Genomic DNA, 21,597 nt, shown 5'->3' on the forward strand with positions numbered 1-21,597 from the left:
TATATTTGAATTTATGCCACCATGATTTAGAAAATGCAAGTGAACATCCTTGAAAGACCATTGAGGTTAAAATTATTTTTAAAGAAATAAAGTAGCTATATTAATGCAATTTAATTACAGGATGGATAATATTGGATATGTTATAAATTGTCGTATATTGTGGATCTTGAAGCAATAATTACAGGATATACTTAAAATGTGTTTTGAAAATGGTTTTAAAATGGAAAAGGAAAATTAACACACAATTTGCCAATAGGTAATTGAAAAATATAATTATATCAAGTTTGAAGGAGAACCAGCGTCTGTGTATCTTCAAGATAATTTTACATAGCTCTCTAAATTTTGTCATTATTCCTTTAAACTAAATTACAAAAAATAAGACAAAATATGCATTCATAGATTTGGTGAACAAAATGATGTTTTATATTGATTTACATATTGCAACTTCATGTCATATTTCTATAGAAATAAGAAACCCTATAATTTGCCATTTATGCCAAAGAATGCAACTAATATTTTTGGATCACCATATCAGATATTAATGTCTTTCTCAAGGAGTTCTTAGTCTGTTAAGGAAGATGACTTAGTATGAGAAACAATATTCACTGAGTGCCCACTAGACAAGCATCTTACTTGGTGTTTTCATGTTTGATTTTCTGTATGAGATGTGAGATGAAATGAATTCCTACTGCAGTGTGGTAAATGACAGGGATGAGCGGTGAAAGGTACTTTGTGATGGGTGAGGGCAAATAGATTCTACTTCAGGTAATAATGGAACACTCCAAGGAAGAAGTAATGTATGTTGTCTTTCAGAAGTAAAAGAATTTTGTCAACTTGGGATAGAATTTGTGAATTATTCCAGACAAAGTGATACAATGCTTTGCTTTATTTGTAAGTGGTAAGATGTGTAGTTTGAATATGAAACTGAATTCATATTATGTTAATAGAAAAAAAGCTAGAGTTTACTAAGGAGATTTATAAATTACTGGTATGTTCTATCTAGAACTGATTTAAATACATTTTCATTGATTTTGGTAAATATTATACAGTTTTGAGACACTACAAGGGAAGAGTTTTATGGCACCATTTAATTATTTGTATTTTTACTTACAGAACACACTTTAAAACAATATTTCATTACTTTTTTCCTTAAAATAAATGACAGTTATGGCATAGGAAAAGATATACCATAACTCAATATTACTCCTGGTCTTGTCATCTTTGTTTTGCCTTTTTTAAATATGTAGTATCAAATATAACTTGGGGATTATGCTTGTTAATTCAAGAACTATGAAATATTTGTAAGCCACTACGCTTGTGAAGTGGCAGCAACCGATGAGGGGTAAAGCTGTTTTAAACCTTAATCTACAAACCAAAAAAAAATAATGTAATTATCCAAAGTACATCAACCTGATTGATAAACCTTCTGTTTGGCTCCAGAATGATATCCAACACGGTGCCTTTAATCAATTTGCAGAATACATATACTAAGGCTTCATTTGATATAAATGTATAAAAACTTCTATCCCAAACTTCTCTGTTTTTAAAACATCTCTGATTCATATATATACATCTTTCAATGATACATTTGGTCAAGAAACTGAAGCTACATAGGTAATCAGACCATGAACTAGAAAAAACAAACAAACAAAAAAACAACATCATAAATTGTTGAACTTCTACTGAGAGGAAACTAATATTGTCTCCAATTTTCTGACTAAGAAAATGATTTTGCTTCTGGGAATGATCTTATGATAATTCCTCAACAGAATTCTCAGTTACTAGGTAAAGTCAGTTGATAATGTTACCATATGCAATACCAGCTGTTTTGTCAGAAAATACATCAAGGCCAGTTGAATATGGAAATAGATAATGATAATAACAAAATTTAGAAGAATAGAACTAGAATGCAGAACAATTTGCCAATGCATGCACTGGGAAGAGGTGTGTGTGTGTGTGTGTGTGTGTGTGTGTGTGTGTGTGTGTTAAATTGATAAAATAATCTGTGTTCTAGATCAATACTATGTACATTCCTCAAATTATTATATATCCCTACATGTGTGTCTTTGCATTTTACCATTTTATCCTACAAACCATCAATAACACTGCCACCTATTTTCCTTGGCCCTCTATGTTCAGATTTTCCTTGGATCGTCATACTGACCTTGACAGGATCTTCAATATACATTCTGGAAATGGATCCCTTTATATATCAAAGCCACTTGACCGTGAACTATCTCAATGGCACAATCTTACCATTATAGCTGCTGAAATCAGTAAGATAAATTTTATGTGTACAATATTTAATAGATATTTTTAGTTTCAATTTCATATTGAATATAATTTATTTTTGTTACAAACATGATTTATATTTTAATCTACGTTTTTAAAAAGTTTCTGAATGCCTATGATTTTGTCAATAGTTTTTATATATACTATGTAATAGCTGTGGGTCTAGATCAGGGGTGGGCAAACTTTTTGACTCGAGGGCCACAATGGGTTCTTAAACTGGACCGGAGGGCCGGAACAAAAGCATGGATGGAGTGTTTGTGTGAACTAATATAAATTCAAAGTAACCATCGTTACATAAAAGGGTACAGTCTTTTTTTTTATTTCAATAGTTTTATTCATTTCAAACATTTTAACAAGAAGAATGTAAACACTAATTATTATAATTTGAAACTTCAAAAAATGGAGGAATCATAGCACAATAACATACCTTATATTGAAGATGGCAAAGGCAAAATAAAATTGCCTAACAAAGGAAAGGTACAAAAGCCTTTCAAATTAAACTTAAATATAATAAAATAATTTAAAACTAAAACAAATAGAAAAGAACAAAATGTGTAAACAGTAAATTAAACATTTTCTTTAGTGCAACTTCCAAATTATGCCCGGGACGTAGATGTATATGGCAATGTAGACTGGGTTGAAAGGTTTTTGGTCTTTAAAACATCAACTTCAGTGGGAACAGTGTTGTTGGTCTCCTTTTTAGCTAATGCTCTGATACTGTGCTCTCCAGGGGCGTGTCTCCCTACATCACCATGATAACGTGTCTACGCATTCCCAGGGTGATGTCGGGGACGCGTCCGTGGGCATTACAAGGAGCCTCTGGAAGATTGAGAGGTTGTTCCTTCTACTGAATGGGCAGATATAAATCCGCCCACTCAGAAGAAGGAGCTGCGGCTGTGTTTCCTGACGTTGCCATGTTAACGCTGCTGCTGGTGAAGGAGCGGAGGGGAGAGCAAGAGAACCCTCGGCTCTTTCGGCTCCGCGGGCCGGATAGAACAGCCGAACGGGCCGTAGTTTGCCCACGGCTGCTCTAGATAAATTGGCATTTTATATTAACTAACTAAAAATCTATAATTGGGAACTAAAGATAGTCTCTGTTGGGGAAATAATATGTATTAGATGTGTTTCATGGACACTATGAATTAGAATCTGTGCTAGATGTTGGATGTATATCATTTAATTTTAACAACAAACATGCAGGTAGATACTATCCCTTTCCTTTTACAAATTAGGGCACCAAAGTAATTGTAATAATACTAACATACATTCTGTGCCATGTATTAGTCTAAGAATTTTAAATTAATTTTCTCTTGATATTTTTACTGACCTTATTCAACAGAGAAGGAAATGCATTTCCAAGGGTTTTAGTAACTTGCCTAATGCCAGAGTAGTAAAACTGGGATTTTAAACCAGTCATTTTGTTTCTAGATCAAATACTTAATTCTTTAACCAAATTTACAAAATTTCATCCAACTAGTAGCAGGCAGAGCCAGGTTTCAAAACCACATCTGTATCTAAGAGCAAAAATTCTTGCCCATACACAGGAATGGGCAACATAATTTGGGGAGCCTGTTATAAAATGAAACTGTCAGACCTCTTGTTAAAAATGATTAAGAAATTTTCCCTGGCCCCTGTGGCTCAGTTGGTTGGAGCATTGTTCTGTAAACCAAAAAAGTTGCAAGTTCAATTCCTAGTCAGGGCACAATCCCGGTTATAGGTTCCATCCCAGATCGGGCATGTGCAGGAGGGAACCGATTAAAGTTTCTCTCTCTATCTTTTCCTCTCCCTCTAAAGTCATCCTATCTAATAAAAGAGTGATATACAAATTGACCATCACTCCAAGACACAAGATGGCCGTCCCCATGTGGTCAAAGATGGCTGCCCCAGAGTGGACACAAGATGGCCACCACAAGATAACCTGCAGGGGAGGGCAGTTGTGGCCAGTTAGGGGTGACCAGGCCAGCAGAGGAGGGCAGTTGCAGGAGACCAGGTCAGCAGGGGAGGGCAGTTAGGGGGGACCCAGGTCTGTAGGGGAAGGCAGTTGGAGGGGGGGGACCAGGCCTGCAGGGGAGGGCAGTTGGGGGGTGCCAGACCTGCAGGGGAGGGCAGTTAGGGGTGACCAGACCGGCAGGGGAGGACAGTTAGTGACAATCCAGCCGGCCGGGGAGCAGTTAGGCGTTGATCAGGCTGGCAGGGGAGTGGTTAGGGGGTGATCAGGCTGGCAGGCAGAAGCAGTTAGGGACAATCCAGCAGAGGCAGGCGAGCAGTTGGGAGCCAGCAGTCCTGGATTGTGAGAGGGATGTCCCAGATTGGAGAGGGTGCAGGCTGGGCTGAGGGACAGCCCCTCCCACCCCCGTGCATGAATTTTGTGCACTGGGCCTCTAGTTAAAAAATAAAAAAATAGCCCTAACCGGTTTGGCTCAGTGGATAGAGCGTCGGCCTGTGGACTCAAGGGTCCCAGGTTCGATTCCGGTCAAGGGCATGTACCTTGGTTGCGGGCACATACCCAGTAGGGGGTGTGCAGGAGGCAGCTCAGCTGATTGATGTTTCTCTCTCATCGATGTTTCTAACTCTCTATCCCTCTCCCTTCCTCTCTGTAAAAAATCAATAAAATATATTTTAAAAAATAAATAAATAAAATAAATTATTAAGAAATTAAACTTGGAAACAGCAGAGCATTAAAACAAGTTTGTGGCCCTTCTGAGACCCTGAACAATTGTGCATGCCCATGAAACAAGCTCTGTCCACACATGCAAACCTGCTCATGGTTTCTGATTCCTGTACTATGATATATATGGAATAGAGCAACACCTTAACTTCTTCAAAAGCCACACTAATGAGGGTCCTAATCAGTGTAAAAAATTGAGCCTATAAATTCCATATCTGAAATAACATGCTGAATTCACAAACACATACCAAGGTCAAGGTATTTTAAATATCCATTCCAGGATTTGGAAGGCAGAACCTTGGGGCTAAATACCAAGTGTCTCAGAAACGTGGAACTAGGCCAGAAAGATCATCAGCAATGAGTTCAAAGCATCAAGATAATAGATTCAGCTCCTCCTTGAATCTGACTCAGAAATATGGGTTAACATAATGAGCCATTGTTTCCATAGTGAGTTATAAGTGGCTGCTCCTTTTAAGGCTAACAGAAGTATTTTGTTGTTGTTTTGTGTGTGTGTGTGTGTGTGTGTGTATGTGTGTGTGTTGTTTTTTTAGTTTTTCTTTAAAGAAAGCTTTTATTTCTATATTTGTCTCCATGTCACCATGGTTAGAAGCGCCTGATAGGATCCAATCTGGTCATTCTAGATCCATGTTTGTTTGTCTCTCTGTTGCTTCAAGATCCTTTTTCATGCCAGTGAACTAGAAATTGCGTTTTCCATTTCAGATACTTTGAGACATTTAACTTCCAAAGCTAGTTGAAGTAATTATGATTCTGTAAAAGGCTAAGCCAATTATGTTCTTCTTTTTAAAAACTAAACTTATTTCTTTCCCTTAAATGAATCAATCTATGGAGAAACTGCTGGGAATGTCTACCTGCCAAACCACAAGTAGTCAAAGGCCCATTATGCTGTTCTGATTATTAATGGGAATGAGGGTCAGAGGGAAACAGCACACAGGAAATTGCTTTCACTAGATTTTAAACACTGGATTTATGGTAACTGTGTCATACACCGAGCCTTAAGCAGGGCAGAATGACATATAAATGTACTTCTTACCAATGTGTTTCCAGGCCCTTCCTATAACTGTTTAATTCTACAGTCCACAGCAGTATATCCCATCATATGGCAAGTGCTACTTCAGGTAATTATTTAGTGCAGTATACCATGAATAACTTACCTGCTTCTTCTTTAAAAAATCATTTTAGATGCCATGTGAAGAATAAAAATCCTAAAATTAAGGTCACAATCAGGGATCGTAGGACACATCACTGTAGGGACCCATGAGTTCCTCCACAACATCTGAAATTGTAACTATAATCATTGCAATATGTTCTGAGGACAGTGGAGCAAAGTTTATGCTGAAGGACTGACTTCTTACCTATACCTAGTTCCTTATTAGTGGAAAGTCTTGCCCTAAGCAGATAGAAAAGATGCATCTCTCTATAGCCTGAGATTTCTCGATAATGACTTGATTTCCTTTTCTGAGAGGTATGGAAATGCCTGTGGATACATAGGCACAGATTCATCTTTGGACATCATTTTAAAATTCTTGACTGCTGATAGATTCTTGCTACAACAGACTGCCTTGATGATTGAGAGAAACTCAGGTGGTAAATACATGCCACTACTCTACAGTGTGCTGCTTCCTCGGAATTCTTTATACTTTTACTTATACATAGGCTGCAGCATCCGCCAATAAGAAGGATCAGTGCAAGCGCTGTTTTTTAGAATAGGCGACTCCAGGCTTGATGCTTTACAAAGCACATTTTCCCCTGTGGATTTAGCTTTTCATTGGAAAAGCCTTGAGTTATTTGTAAAGAGCCAGAGAATCTCTACCTACAGGGGGTGGGAAAAGTAGGCACAGTTGGGAGCACATAGAACACTGAGTTTATTCCTGTATTTTTTTATTAATTAATTATTGTGTGACTTATTTGTATTGCAACTGTAAAGCTACCTTTTCCACACCTGCATTGTTAGAGAGGAAACTGACATAATAGTGCAGTTTTTTAGATATGAGACTCTTTCTCTTAACTCTGTGGCATAGTTAGATAGTGAATCGCTACCCACAAAAGACTTATTTTTAGGTCAAGATTTTGAAAGAAAAATATTGCTATGTATGGCGAGGTCTCTCTTTTCTGCATCCAGCATGGAAAGATAGATGATCCGGTTCTTCGAGTAGAGGGCTGGGAATTGAGAAATAAAAGAAAGAGACAAGCCACAGAGACAGAAGGAAAAAGCTGGGATGGGTGGACCGCTGCCCTCTTCTGAGGGAGAGACAGTGACCCAGAGCTGATGCAGTGTGTTTATTTTATACCCCCAAATACCAGGAAGTTTCACCAAAAGTCAAGACAAAGGAGATTATTTGCATTCTTGAGTAGGCCTGAGTCCTATTCATTCCTGGTGCTTGGCTGGATTTACATACCAAAACCCACTTCCTGACACCTGGGCTGAAATGAAGGTCAAGCTGACAACACCCTTGCCTTTTTGGCAAAGCGTGTTCCCAGGGCGTGGCTTTGCCAACGCCATTGGGTTCATCTGACAATAATTAAAGAATGTCCATGTGCCTTCCCAGGCACTCTCTACAGCTATGTCCACTAACTATGTAAGTAGTTTAACAAGCATGTTCTAGAAAACATGGAAGAATCACCCCTTCCCACTCTTCTCCAAGTAACTTTAGAGAGTTGAGGGTTCATGTGCAGGTGAGCACTGTGCCTCTGGGTGTTAACAAATGGTACAGGGGTGGGCAAACTTTTTGACTCGAGGGCCACAATGGGTTCTTAAACTGGACCGGAGGGCCGGAACAAAAGCATGGATGGAGTGTTTGTGTGAACTAATATAAATTCAAAGTAAAGGAGCGGAGGGGAGAGCAAGAGAACCCTCCGCTCTTTCGGCTCTGCGGGCTGGATAGAACAGCCGAATGGGCTGGATCCGGCCCACGGGCCGTAGTTTGCCCACGGCTGGGAAGCAGGAGAGAGTGGAGAGTAATGGAAAAGCATTTTTCTCCTCTCTTCACTTTTCCCCTCTTCAGACCCACATGAATTATAGGAAAGCTAGTTAACCCGTTCTATTGTGTGGATGCTTTGTATGGAGAAAGAACATAAGCTCTTAAGTAATGTAAGGAAATGAAGAAGATATGACCATGATAATAGAGATGATCTTAATAATAATAGTCAATACCAACAAACTGAAACTCTGATCAGAAGTTTCATGCATTAACTCATCTAATTTTTTTAAAAAACTCTACTAGAAGTTCTATTTTGATTCATGTTGAGTCAACTGAGGCATCAGAGAGATGAAGTAAATTGACCAGAGTCACATAGGAAATGAGTGGTGGACATGGGAATCAAAGCAACTATCTGTTGGGCCCCAGGATCTGAACTCTTTAATCACCCTACACAATTAGAAGTAGAATATGCAGCAATAGATTAGATGGAACCAGAACCTGAGAACTGAACACAAGTGGGTTAAGAAGACTGAGGTTAGATTGCGTGTTAAAGAGGGCAGGCCTTTGAAAAGTTCTCTTAAAATAAGAAGGAAAAGTAAATAAATTTCAACATGGACTTAGCATTCTGCCTGCCTGCCTTCATACTATTTCAGCCTTGTAAATGTCCCTGCTGAGTAATCAGTTCTTACCCAATATTTTTAAAAAGTGCTGATCTCTTTATTTTAGCAACATTATAATTACATGGAGAGAAGGGAGAAGAAACACATTCTTTTGAATAGTGACACACTCCCTATTTGCCCATGACAATATATTTACCCTTGTACCTAAAAATTATTTAGATGAAATTAGAAAGTCAGATAAATTTCACTCATAATACATGTTGGTAGAGGCTGTTAAATAAGATTGCTGCTGTCCCTCAGCTCATCTGCTCCTTGTATGTTTGTTTTGCTTTGTTTTTAGCTAATTATCTCCTTTCTCCTTTTATATTGATCTTCAGCTTGTTCACCAAAGTTCACACAGAATTTGAACCATATCCAAAGACTGAGATTTTGATATCACGAAGGCTGATGAATATAACCTGAATTTAAAATGTCAAAATGCTCTCAGATGTCAGTACAAGTACCTAGAAAAAATCTATAGTGAAGATAATGTAATTATGATTGATATTAGGTTATTAACCAAGGCTAAGCTTAATAGACATTTCTGTTGTAAAATTCCATTTTTTGAATTTTTTGGAACAAATCTCAAATGCATGTTTTTTATGTGAAAACATTGATGCTCTTGATTTTAGCATTTGTAGCAAAATAATAATAATTATAATACTGTATGTTACTACTGAGCTAATTTTTTTACACAGAATTGTGCCTAGATTGTTGAAACAGTACTAGTAATAATTATATTAATAAAATAAATTTTATTGTAAATTTCTATCTAATTTGTAAAATTAGAAGCTATATATCGAAATTTCCAAAAGGAGAGTTGAGAGTAGCTATTGGAATACATTTTAGTGATAAAAGTAGACAGGTAAATTGTAATGTAACAGCTACCACTTAGGAGTTAATAACTTTGGGGGAGTTACTAATTTATTAAAAACTACTTCTTCAACTAAAAAAAGTCAGGAAAGATTAAGTAATATAATGATGTCTAATAAAGCTTTATTAAATATTTGTTCTTGATATATATATTTGGATGGCAAGCCACAAATATAATATGAACTCAATTACCCTGCATTGTACTTTTAAAAATATTTTCCAAAATAATAGTACACTTGAGCCCAATAATAACTGAATTCATGACTATATAATTAGGCTCTTAGTAATTGTCTTTATTGCATTTGCTCATTATGTTAGTAGAATTGCCACGATGCTTATTTGTGTGTGAGCACTTAGTATCCACAGATGCTTATATAAATAAATCTAATGCAAACTGTGTCTTTCTAAACAAATGTTTTCTTTTTCTTTTCTAGACAATCCCAAAGAGATGACCCGTGTGGCTGTTTTTGTGAGAATCTTGGATGTTAATGACAATGCCCCACAATTCGCTGTCTTCTATGACACTTTTGTATGTGAAAATGCCAGACCAGGACAGGTGAGTACTCCCAGGGTTTAAGCATAGGGAGATTTTTAACGGCATGATTAAATGTTTTCTTTTCCCAGTCTTAAGAGGAATGAGAAAGTGGAGATAAAAAACATGCATTTAAAGTGCCAGTAATATAATTAAAAACAAACAAATGCTGATGTTTTTAAGGTTGAAGATGTTATAAATAACAGTAAATTTCTAATGTATATAAGATGTTATTGTTGCCACAAAAGTTAAAGTGGAAGAATAAATAACTTTAGATTCTTAAAAGTTCAAAAACAAAAACAGATTATAAAACAAACAAAGGAAAACCTCTGCTGTTCCATTAGATAAATATTGATAACTGATAGAGAGATGGGGAATAAATGTTGGGAAAAACACAGACAAATGCAGGGGATTGGCAAAACATTTCATCAACTTTTCCCAACATCTGCAAACATGGTTTTGAAGTGGGGCTGCGGAATTTTCTCCTTACCTTTACACTTGCATTTCATCATTATAACAACACATAAACTGCTTAATGACTTCGTTCTCACCCTTTAAGACATTCTTCCTGCATCAGCTTTGTTTATAACTCTTTATGCCTTGTCCTCAGTGGACTCATTCTGTTCTTTGAAAAGCTCCAGCGTATATGGCTGGAAGAAACGCTCTTAATTGGTTTAAGTCCTAGCTTCACAGAAGGAAGCTGCATGTTATAAATAATTGGGAGTCAAATTTGTTTCCCTAAAGAAAGAGGAGCCATCATAAAACTGTGTGGTGTTTTGACATCATCTGATGCTCTTTATAGACATCAATGCCATTGTTATATTTTATGTAAATTACTTTGTGGAATAACCGAGATACTTCCTTCTGAAGATCGTAACAGGAATTCAATCGCCTGTCTATTGTTTGAAATGCTAAAATTTGTTCAATAGGATTCATTTTTTTTTAATTTGAAAGTATTATGGAAATGTTTAATTTGAAATATTTAAGTGACTTAGCTACTTCCAAACTACTTCTTAAAGAAACAGTGTGTGCCCTAAAAATACCATTCCAAATAGTTCTCTGCTTGCCAGGCTCAGCATGATATAAATTGAAGCTTTTTCTCTAATAGATAAAATACCCACTTTGCAATTGCTGCATACATTGCTTCCTCTACGGTTATTTTATTTGATTTTCAAGAGATATCTTTTCAGAATATTTGAGTCATTATAAATACTTATTTACAAATGTATTCAAACTATACAGATCGAGAGATTGTGGTTGTTTATTTTCCTTATGTTTTCTTTTTTCATTTTTTAACTTTATCTAGCACAGTGACTTTACATTTTCGGACTTTTAAAAAGCAATTGGTATACAGAAGGAAAATATAATCAAATCAAAGATGACTTTAATAAAAAGTAAGTTAGCCAATTTTTATGAACATGATAGGAACAACATGATTAATAAATTTTGTCTAATTGGCTGCATGTGCAAGTCTCTCCTGGCAGTTATTTATATTTTTTTTTATTTTTAAGATTTTTTACAATTGATTTTTAGAGAGATAGATAGAAAGGGACAGCTGACACAGAGAGAGAAACATCGATGTGAGAGGGAAACATCAGTCAGCTGCCTCCTACACACACCCTGCTGGGCATCGAACCCACAACCCTGATAGGTGCCCCAACCTGTTGGTGCATGGGATGACACCCAACCAACTGAGCCACACCGGCCAGGGTTCATGGCAGTTATCCTAATATATAAAGAGCCAAAGTCCATCACAACCTAAACGTCCAGATGGACAACCGAACACCAGGCTAGGGTCCCGGCTGGCGCGGTGGAAGTCAGCCCTGGGTCCCGGCAGCCCACGGTGGGAGTCAGTCCTGGGCCCTGGCCGCCTGCGGTGACGGGAGGGAGCTGTGGGCCCTGGCCGCCTGCGGTGGCGGGAGGGAGCTGTGGTCCCTGGCCGCCTGCGGTGACGGGAGGGAGCTGTGGGCCCTGGCCGCCTGCAGGGGCAGGAGGGAGCTGTGGGAAGGGAGCCATGCTGTCATTGGACTGGCCTCTGGGACCGCCCCCCCCCCAAATGGCCATGCTGTGATGGGACTGGACCCTACCCGAGGGGTTCTGGATTGTGAGAGCAGGTAGGCTGGGCTGGGAGACCCCCCTGAGTATAGAATTTTCATGCACCGGGCCTCTCGTTTATATCATAAAAGTCCTTTGGTCGTGCTGCTGTCACGGCATCGCGACCAACTACAGTACTCACCAGGAGGTGCCTTGGTGGGTCCCACAGCGGCTGCAGCGGGCGAGACTTCTGGGTCCTGCGTCAGCTGTGGTGGGAGGGACTTCTGGAGTGTCACGGGCTGCTGGCAGCGTCCGCGGAGCATGCGAGGCTTCGTGGGACGGCAGATACGGACCTGATGGCAGGTTAGGCCTAGGGGACCCAACACGCACACGATTTAATTGTGCGCTGGGCCTCTAGTTTTTAATAAAACCAGTTTATTAGGTGTCATTTTGGTCGCAAAGGCTTAAAAATTGTTGCTTAAACTAAACTGTTAAATATCCAGTGATGGAACTCTAAGTTATGACATCCCAGCCAGGAAAAATCAAAGTGGTTATTTGGTAAAGTCCTTCTTCACTGACCCTTTCTTGAAATTCATTTGTTAACTTTGTCTTTTCTCTTCCAAAGAAGTAAGAGCTATGTTAGGACTTCTGTATTTATGGAGTATTTCAATCCACTCAGTACTCCCCTAAACTAAGTGTTCCTTAAGAGGAGCATTTGGAACAACAACAGGGGAAATAATTCCATTCATTTGTTGTTTGAACAAAACGAGAAGACAAAAATAAAGCTAATTGCCACCTGCAGCCACTTTCTTGCCTATTCTTTGCTGTAAGGGTAGAGAACACCTACCCCACTACAGCCTGGGAAATGATATTGCTCAGAATTGATGTAATATTAATATTCCCTTCTTTTTTCTGAACTAGGACACTTGATTTTCCTTCTCAGAGAGAGTAGGAACCTTAGGAGAGAGGAGAAGAGAGGACCTGCTGTTTTTCTTTTTTTATAATTTTTCCTCACACTTTCATTCAATTAAACATATTTTAACAGTTTTTAATCTCTATGGGAAGGAAATAGCATTTCAGTCTCATAGGAGAATTCCCAGGGAGGAGTGCTGCTTATGTTACCCATCCATAGAATCTAAACTCCAGGCCCTCTCAAACCCAAAATATCATACATATATAGTTTAAACAATGTTAGTTACTTCCCTAACAACTGAAAAAGTGTCTTTATACTAGAACGAAGGAGTTTTTTTCATCAACAGAAATTGATACCATTGTAATTAGCTTGTTATTAATAATAACAAAGGGGCAAAGGGAGGCCCCTTTATAGGCATGGCCATTTGGGCATCTTCACCAGGAAGCTGCAATTTCACACTCCTCAGGGAACTACCTCCCCATTCCCTGCAGATCACTGGGGGAAGGGACTGGGCAAAGGGGAAGATAGATGTATGTGCAGTGAAGTTGGGGATGCAGGGAAGATGCCTGTCAGTCATACCTGGGAACAGAGATCATTGGCTAGAGGGGCCAGGGCCAATGAAAGCCCCCAAAATAATCCCCTAGATTCCATGTGGCTCTTGGCCATTGGCGCTCTTGTGGCTCTCTTGCACTTGCCCATGACCCACGGCCATGCAGACCCAACGAGCAATGGACTGATGGACTGCAGTGGGGAACACAAACTAACCTGGTCTGATGCTGGACTAGACCTGTGCTCCAACACGGAGTGGAAACTCAAGACACTGCTTTTGATGTACTTCTGCTGAAGTCACAGCTATATTTCTATGGTGGGACTGAGGGAAATGAGACCTTGGAAACTCAGGGGTATAATTCCTCAGAAATAAAGCTTTCTACAATATCTCATCCTCCATGGGGGCCTCAAGAGCTTCTCATTCCAGTGGCACCCCAAGAACCCCAGTTCCACAGATAACAAAACTATCAGTCTTTCCGCATTAAAATTTAGTGAGCAGTTTTCTTCTAACTTTAAACATCTTAAAATCCATTCATCATCCCACACTCCATTATAGTTTGATCACTACAACACCTTTCAAGTCGATTTAAGGTTATTTTAGAATAGCCCAGTGAAAATATAAACAAGTTATATAACTGGTAAGGAGATAAAATATAAGTGACTTATCTGTATCTGTTTTTCAAGTGCTTAAAATGAATACTAGACATCATTAGAATTTTTCCCCTAATTGTGACAACCTCGTTTTCTGAAAGTGGGTCAAAATGAATTTATCATCAGTAGAAATAGTGAGTGTTAGACAGAGAAACAGAAAATAGCTTTACCTACTTCTTGTTGCCAACTTCTGATTTCTATCACAATACTTTATGGTAATATACCAAAACAAAATATTGTGGTTTTTTAATGTATGGCTGGAAAAGTAAAGGAGGACTAGATTTAAAAGTAAATGCTGGGTATGGATAAGTTGGACACTAGAAGCCAAGTTGTGTCTCAAAGAAAAAAAAATTGTGAAAAGGAAGTAAGTGCTTCCATCTGCAATAGAGAAGTATTGGAGTCATAAACATATATTGGAATTTGATATAGATTTCTGACATGTGATTCTATCTCGTGTTGTTAATATGAGCTTCACTTATTTCCTTCATAGCATTTAATGAAGATGTACCAGTGAACCACTGATTTTAAAATCTACAATGCTACTATCTTTTATTACAATAATACATTTTAATTTAGAATTCTTAAGTAAATGTTTATAATTTCTTAAAGATACATGTAAAAATGTGGCTTTTTTTTTCTCCGAAATATATTATTTTTGTCCATAAATGTGAGACATCATAATTTTTATTTTAAAAGATCATTAGCTCTACTTTCACATTCTCTATGTAAGTGTTAACCTATTAATCTTAGTGACTTTTTATTAGTCTACTATATTTCTTGATATGTTATTTCATTTATGTCAATTTTTCCTCATCTACTTTTTAGCATAAATCATGTTCAAAGCAATGATCTGATCATAATTTAAGGTGGAAAATTTTCTACTTTGTTAGCAGGTAGCTTCTTCTGTTGTCTCTTATAGCAGGAAAAAAAAAGAGTTGACCCTTATAAAATAACCATTCCCCATAGTATGTATATGTTGGATTTTAAAAATATACACTTTTATGGACAGTACAGATGTAGTGAACTGTTACTGTTAAAGTAGATAATAAAATGTTTGTGTTTATTTTTTTTAAAAGTATGTATCATGTTGTCTATAAAATCTCTACATTTTAAATAGCTTTTGCTTTACTTTGATGAGGAGGAAAGTCATAATAAAAATAAATTTTAAAATATGTTCCTACATTAGATATATCTTTCCAGATCAATGTTTAAATATATATGAAATAACCTGCATACTTCAAATCCTATGTCTAAATTAATAACACTGCCAAGAATATAATATTACCATGTGTTATTTTGAAAGAATGGATAATATTTAAGAAAATTTGAGAGAGAGAGGGAGAGAGAAAAAAGATAGAGACTTTGTTAAAAATCAAAGTAATAATAAAAATGATGAAATAATTCAAATAAAGATAAATGCATAAGAAAGAAAGTCAATTGTCTTTAAAATATTTTAGAAAAAAATGGATGTCAAAAATTACGTAGTATAAGGCATATAATACCCATGGAAGTTTGAGAAATATGCATTTTTTCTCTTTTTTTTTTTGCAGCTCATACAGACTATTAGTGCAGTAGACAAAGACGACCCTTTAGGTGGACAGAAATTTTTCTTCAGTTTAGCTGCTGTCAATCCAAACTTCACAGTACAGGACAATGAAGGTAAATTGTAGAACGTAATGTGTTCATTGTGACTTAGAGTGACATTAACTAAAAATTTCACCCAAAGTAATAGTCACCATATACATGATGTATTAGTTTATTGATCTAGATTACAAAATTTTGTTTTTATCAGATATTTAATGAAATACTATGGTAATTTCTTTACTCTCTTAAATGTTATAATAATGAAATATGTGAAAAAGTCTCTATATGAGTCTTAATTAAAAGATTGATCTTGAAAACAATAGAAAGACGGGCAATAATCAGTTCCCTTAATAAAAAGGGCTGGTCACAACAAGAGGAGTGAGAAGAAAGAGAAATAATATTAACTTGTCATTGATCAGCTTCCTCCTGCACATCTCATATGGGAATAGAGCCCTGACCAGGAGTCGAACCATGACCTCCTGGTTTATAGGCCGATGCTCAACCACTGAGCCACACCAGCCTGGCGTTGTGAAGGGATTGAATGCAAAAGCTTAATTGCAAGAGCAAGATATACTATTCTCCTGCTTAACACGTGGATTTTATAATGTCTCTGTGGTCAAAAATACTGAAATTATTTTTTGCATTCTCAAAAATGTTAGAAACATATTTTAGAAGAAGAGGATATGCTAATGGTTACTATTTTTACAAAAAAGTTGTACAGCTTTTTTTTTTGAGACTATGGTAATTGGTCTAGTCTAAACAAGTATGTAATTAGAACTTTTCTTTCTTTCATAAGTCTGTTAAACTAATTACAGGAAAAGGGAGGGATTTAAGAAAGGCCAGCATCCCGCTACCTACTTTTTCCCGTATGTCTATTAGACACTAGACATCAATTGTCTTTGAGCTACACCAATACTTTGAGTTATGCAGCATATTCATTTCAGTGGGTGGAAAACAAAATTGAAAAATATTGATTGGGACTCATACTCATAAACTTACTGACTACATTATTAATTTTAAAAGTGCAACTGCTCTGAAATTTTACCCAATCTTGTTTCTTCACAAGTATTGCATTAATTTGTTGAGTGTGTGTGTGTGTGTGTGTGTGTGTGTGTGTAGACACACATGCTCATTTGTAAATAAGAAACATTTACTAAGATTTCTTGTTTGCTTGGTATGCATAATATTTGTTTCTGAAAACTATGCTATTATCTATGTAGTCTTGATAAATGATTCACTTACAAAAATTCACTGTTTTGAAAACATCTGAGAATTAGTTGAAAATCTAATATATTGACAATCATAGTGTTGGATTCCTCAAACTATCTACTTTATCTCATCTGTATTTTAATTGCAGTGCATACAATTTATAGGAAAATTGATGTTAGTTTAATTGCAGTGCATACAATTTATAGGAAAATTGATGTTAGTTTTATATTTCCCATAAACATTGGTTTATTTATATGTTAAAACCATGGTGATCAGCATTATCTGTTTGTACTGTTCCAAGTCATTTGTAATATTTTAACATTTACTTTAGATAATACTGCCAGAATTTTAACCAGAAAAAATGGATTCAATAGACATGAAATAAGCACCTATCTCTTGCCGGTGGTGATATCAGACAATGATTACCCAATTCAGAGCAGCACGGGCACGCTGACCATCCGCGTGTGCGCCTGCGACGGCCAGGGCAACATGCAGTCCTGCAGCGCCGAAGCCTTGCTGCTCCCCGCCGGCCTCAGCACCGGCGCGCTGATCGCCATTCTGCTCTGCATCATCATCCTGCTGGGTAAGAGGCTGCAGAGAAACGCGACTGCTTATTTTAATATACCTGCAAGCAAGAATTGTTGCATTAAAATACATTCCCCAAACTAACCCCAACGTTTTAGCTATGAATTACCCATGGAATATTGCTTACATTAATATATGTTATCTGATCAGAGTTATCACCGCCCCTTTTTTTTATAATAATGAAACTGAAAATTAGAGATGTTCACAACGTTTTCTAAGGTTACACAGTTTCTGAGTGGCTGAACCAAAGCTAGCTAGCGGTTAGTCACTCTATGTATAATTTTTCAGTACATCTAAAGTTTGTTTCCACCTTTTTTTTATGGCTGGATGGGGGTCTCACTATCTTACCTCTTCACTGAAATAATGTTCAAATAGTCCTTTTTACCTGGTTCACTTGTCCATAAAACAATGATACTGGATTTTATAACCTAGAGCAAATTGATTTTTAACTGCTTTTGAATTAACAATCAGGTTTAAATTACTCTGTAATTGCATTATCTTAAAACTATGTGAGTATTTCTGTGTCCCTAATCAAAAACACTCTATCTGATGTTTTAAGAAGCAGTGAAATGAAGTTGGATTTTGGAGCCAATCTTAGTAAGTTTCGTTGTCCTCATTATTAGAACCTTTATTTTTTTTTCTGGGTAAGATTATTTGGTTGATAAACAATCTGAAGTTTAAAATTTTTAAATCAAAATTTATGTGTGTGTATGAATACATAAATTTAGGCAAAATAAATGTCATAGTTTCTCCCGAACTTGAAGAATAAATATTTTTGTTCTCCAGGAAGTGTCCTAATTTTTTAATCACTTTGAAGGTCAAAAATATTTATCAATGGATTAAGTTTTTCTTTTTTGTTGCATCAGAAAAGTCTCCTGTCTGCCCTTTTACATAAGCTTAAAGGCAAGTAGTCTGGCCATTCTATGTCAACAAGAGAAAACATAACTTAATACTACTGCAAAAATAATATAATTGTCATCGTCAGTTTGGACTGCTATAACAAAACACTGCAGACTGGTAGCTTAAATCACAGAAATTTAGTCCTCACAGTTCTGAAGACTGAAATCCAAGTTCAAGGCACTGGCAGATTCTGTGTTTGGTTGAGGGCATACTTCTTTCTTTGCAGATGACTATCTTTTGTGTCTTCACCTGGCAGAAAGCAATGATCTCACCTGTGTTTAATCCCACTCATGAGGCTTCACTCCTATGACTCAGTTACCTCCCAAACACCCCACCTCCAAATCCCATCACATTGAGGATTTAGGCTTTAAAATGCATTTGGAGAGGACACATTCAATTCATAACTAATAAATTCCATATTCTTTAAATCTTTTTTATAAGAAGCTAAATACAAAGATATTTCTTCATACATATGCCTGGTAACATATTTACCCTTCCTTTCCTCATCTAATTGAATTTACCTCTGTTTCTTCAAATCTCTATTTTGAAAGATCATGACCAAATTGAGGATAGGAAACTAATACAACCAGATGGAATCTGATATTACCTATATTCTACTTTTATGCCATTATTACTAGTATGATTTAAATAATTATTATTCATACCTTGTTCTGGAATTAGGGATACACATTGAGTGATACACATTTCTACTTGTGGACTACACTTAAGATGCACCTAGCCAAGGTTTTTGTAGCTAATTCAATGTATTAATTCTCTCTTTGCCATCATGTGATCCAACAATTATTTTTTATCTCATGTGTAATATATATTTCCATGGAAAACTTCATAATTTCTAAACTAATGATGTCTAAGTAATGTGGCCATTCCCCGCCCCCACTCCTAGCAATTAAAGTATTTTTTTACAATGTTAGGGAAAAAAAATCTATGCAAATCCATTGGTAAAGCTATTTAACAGAAACAGCATTTCTTGTGAAAAATGCTGCCTTTAAAAAAATGTTTTTATTGGTTTGAGAGAGAGGAAAGGAGAGGGAGAGAGAGAGAGAGAGAAACTTCAATGATGAGGGAGAATCATTAATTGGCTGCCTCCTGCATGCCCCCTACTGGGGATCAAGCCCACAACCACAGGCATGTGCCCTGACTGGGATTTGAACCATGACCTTCTGGTTCATGGATTGATGCTCAACTACAGAGCAACACTGGCCGGGCAATGCTGCCTTTTTAAATGATGTATAAGGATGTGAAAAATGTAGACATATTTTCCCCGTCTTAATTGTTTCATTTTAAGCTGAATTTAATTTGTGTCAATTTTAGAAATATAACATCTATGTCACTATTTAATGCAAAGTATAAATTATGTCTCTATGATCAAGAACTATCTTTAAACAGTTCTTAGAAAGATAAAATAAGCCACTGGATTTGGAAAATGGTTTTAAAAATAAGTTAGACACTTAAACTCTACCCATCCTAGCTAAATCCGTTAACACCCCCCTGCCCCCCCCCCACACACACACAAAAAAAATGGTCAAAAAGTGCAAAGTTAATCTTAAATTCTAACCTCTCCTGGAAAATCCATTACTTAAACTCCTTTGCATGCCTACCACTCGTTCTTTATATGGTGTTGTAGATGGATCTTTAATGTATCTTTTTTCTCTCTCTCTCCAAGTTATAGTAGTACTGTTTGCAGCTCTGAAAAGGCAGCGGAAAAAAGAACCTCTGATCTTGTCCAAAGAAGACATCAGAGACAACATCGTGAGCTATAACGACGAGGGGGGCGGCGAGGAGGACACCCAGGCCTTTGATATCGGCACCCTGAGGAACCCCGCAGCCATCGAGGAAAAGAAGCTGCGGCGGGATATTATTCCGGAGACTTTATTCATACCCCGCAGGACTCCCACGGCGCCAGATAACACGGATGTCCGGGATTTCATCAACGAAAGGCTGAAAGAGCATGATCTCGACCCCACCGCGCCTCCCTACGACTCACTTGCAACCTATGCGTACGAAGGGACCGATTCCGTGGCGGAATCTCTGAGCTCGTTGGAATCAGGTACCACGGATGGAGACCAAAACTATGATTTCCTCCGGGAGTGGGGCCCTCGCTTCAATAAGCTGGCGGAGATGTATGGGGGCGGGGAAAGCGACAAAGACTCCTAACCGAGGGTACATATTCTGTTCAAACAAGAGGAAGTCACTTGGCCAACACCGTCTCCACTTCACAGTATTTGACATCCAGGAGAATTTTCCTGCCACTCAGCACAATTTCCCCCCATTTACTTTTTAAATTTGTTCGTTAATCACATTAATTCTTTCCTGTAGGATGTCTCATGGAATATATACGGCATTTTATTTAATCACTTCCAAGAGCCAAAGCTATGGAAATTCAGTGGTGTCCATTTTAGAAATAAAAGATAATTTCAGAACCGTGAACAGGATAGTTTTCCCTTAAGCAATCTCACAAACAAGCCGCTTCTGTTAGATACATGCCCTACCCTTGCAAATGAAGCTTTTAAAAGAGGTGAAGACAAATTTTAAGGTATATCCTGTTCTGTACATTAAATTAAATGTACATGTGGTGTTAGTAGGTGTGATATGCAACCTGGTATACAAAACGTTTGTGCAATTTCATTTCATCAAATTCTATCTGCTAATGTTTTATATTTATATTTTTGTATTTATTTTTAAAAAATAAACCAGTTTTTACAACTACATTGTCTCCAGCTTCTTTTTTCCCTAGGAAGAAAAGGTTTCCCATGGGCTAACTATCTTGGTACAAAGTTACATGGAACACAGGTAAGAACATAAAGTCATTATCCTTGCTGTTTAGAGCTCTGAGCAAATTAATATGATGTAGGTAATAATCCTTTTTCCATTGAGTTTTGTTATGTCATGATATGTGAATTAAAAGTAATAATCATTTTTAGGCCATTTAAAAAATTCCCATGTAAGCAAATTTAGAACATGGACATCCTTATGCTAAATATTCCAAAATGCCAGCAATGCAGTTACTTTGTTTTGTACATATTCACTAAAATATGTCTGAAAGATTAAAACATTTATTTTTGTATGACATTTTTTGCTATTGAGGTTCATAGGCAATAGAGTTCAGATGGATTTCAGACTGAAATAATCCTTTAATGGAAAATATATTCACCTCCCATGGTGACTTTGAAAATGCCTAGTAATGAGAG

The 21,597-nt window shown here is 37.0% G+C and overlaps 1 protein-coding gene across 4 annotated transcripts in view; it reads left to right on the plus strand.

Annotated features, from left to right (window-relative positions):
• Positions 1 to 21,597, plus strand: part of LOC308253215 (cadherin-10) — a 173,542-nt gene that overhangs the window by 126,374 nt on the left and 25,571 nt on the right. For 2 of the 4 annotated variants that reach the window (XM_080678501.1, XM_080678503.1), the window contains exons 8-13: positions 2,140 to 2,276; positions 9,866 to 9,987; positions 15,661 to 15,769; positions 17,235 to 17,486; positions 20,073 to 20,456; positions 21,144 to 21,199. In XM_080678501.1, the coding sequence (XP_080534627.1) occupies positions 2,140 to 2,276; positions 9,866 to 9,987; positions 15,661 to 15,769; positions 17,235 to 17,486; positions 20,073 to 20,456; positions 21,144 to 21,199 (1,060 nt within the window). Of the gene's footprint in view, positions 1 to 2,139; positions 2,277 to 9,865; positions 9,988 to 15,660; positions 15,770 to 17,234; positions 17,487 to 18,050; positions 18,086 to 20,072; positions 20,457 to 21,143; positions 21,200 to 21,597 lie in introns of those variants that run through there. The other 2 variants (XM_080678502.1, XM_080678504.1) reach the window with 2 other exon arrangements.

This window comes from Plecotus auritus, assembly GCF_963455305.1.
Source record: "Plecotus auritus genome assembly, chromosome: 7".
Taxonomy (NCBI): domain Eukaryota; kingdom Metazoa; phylum Chordata; class Mammalia; order Chiroptera; family Vespertilionidae; genus Plecotus; species Plecotus auritus.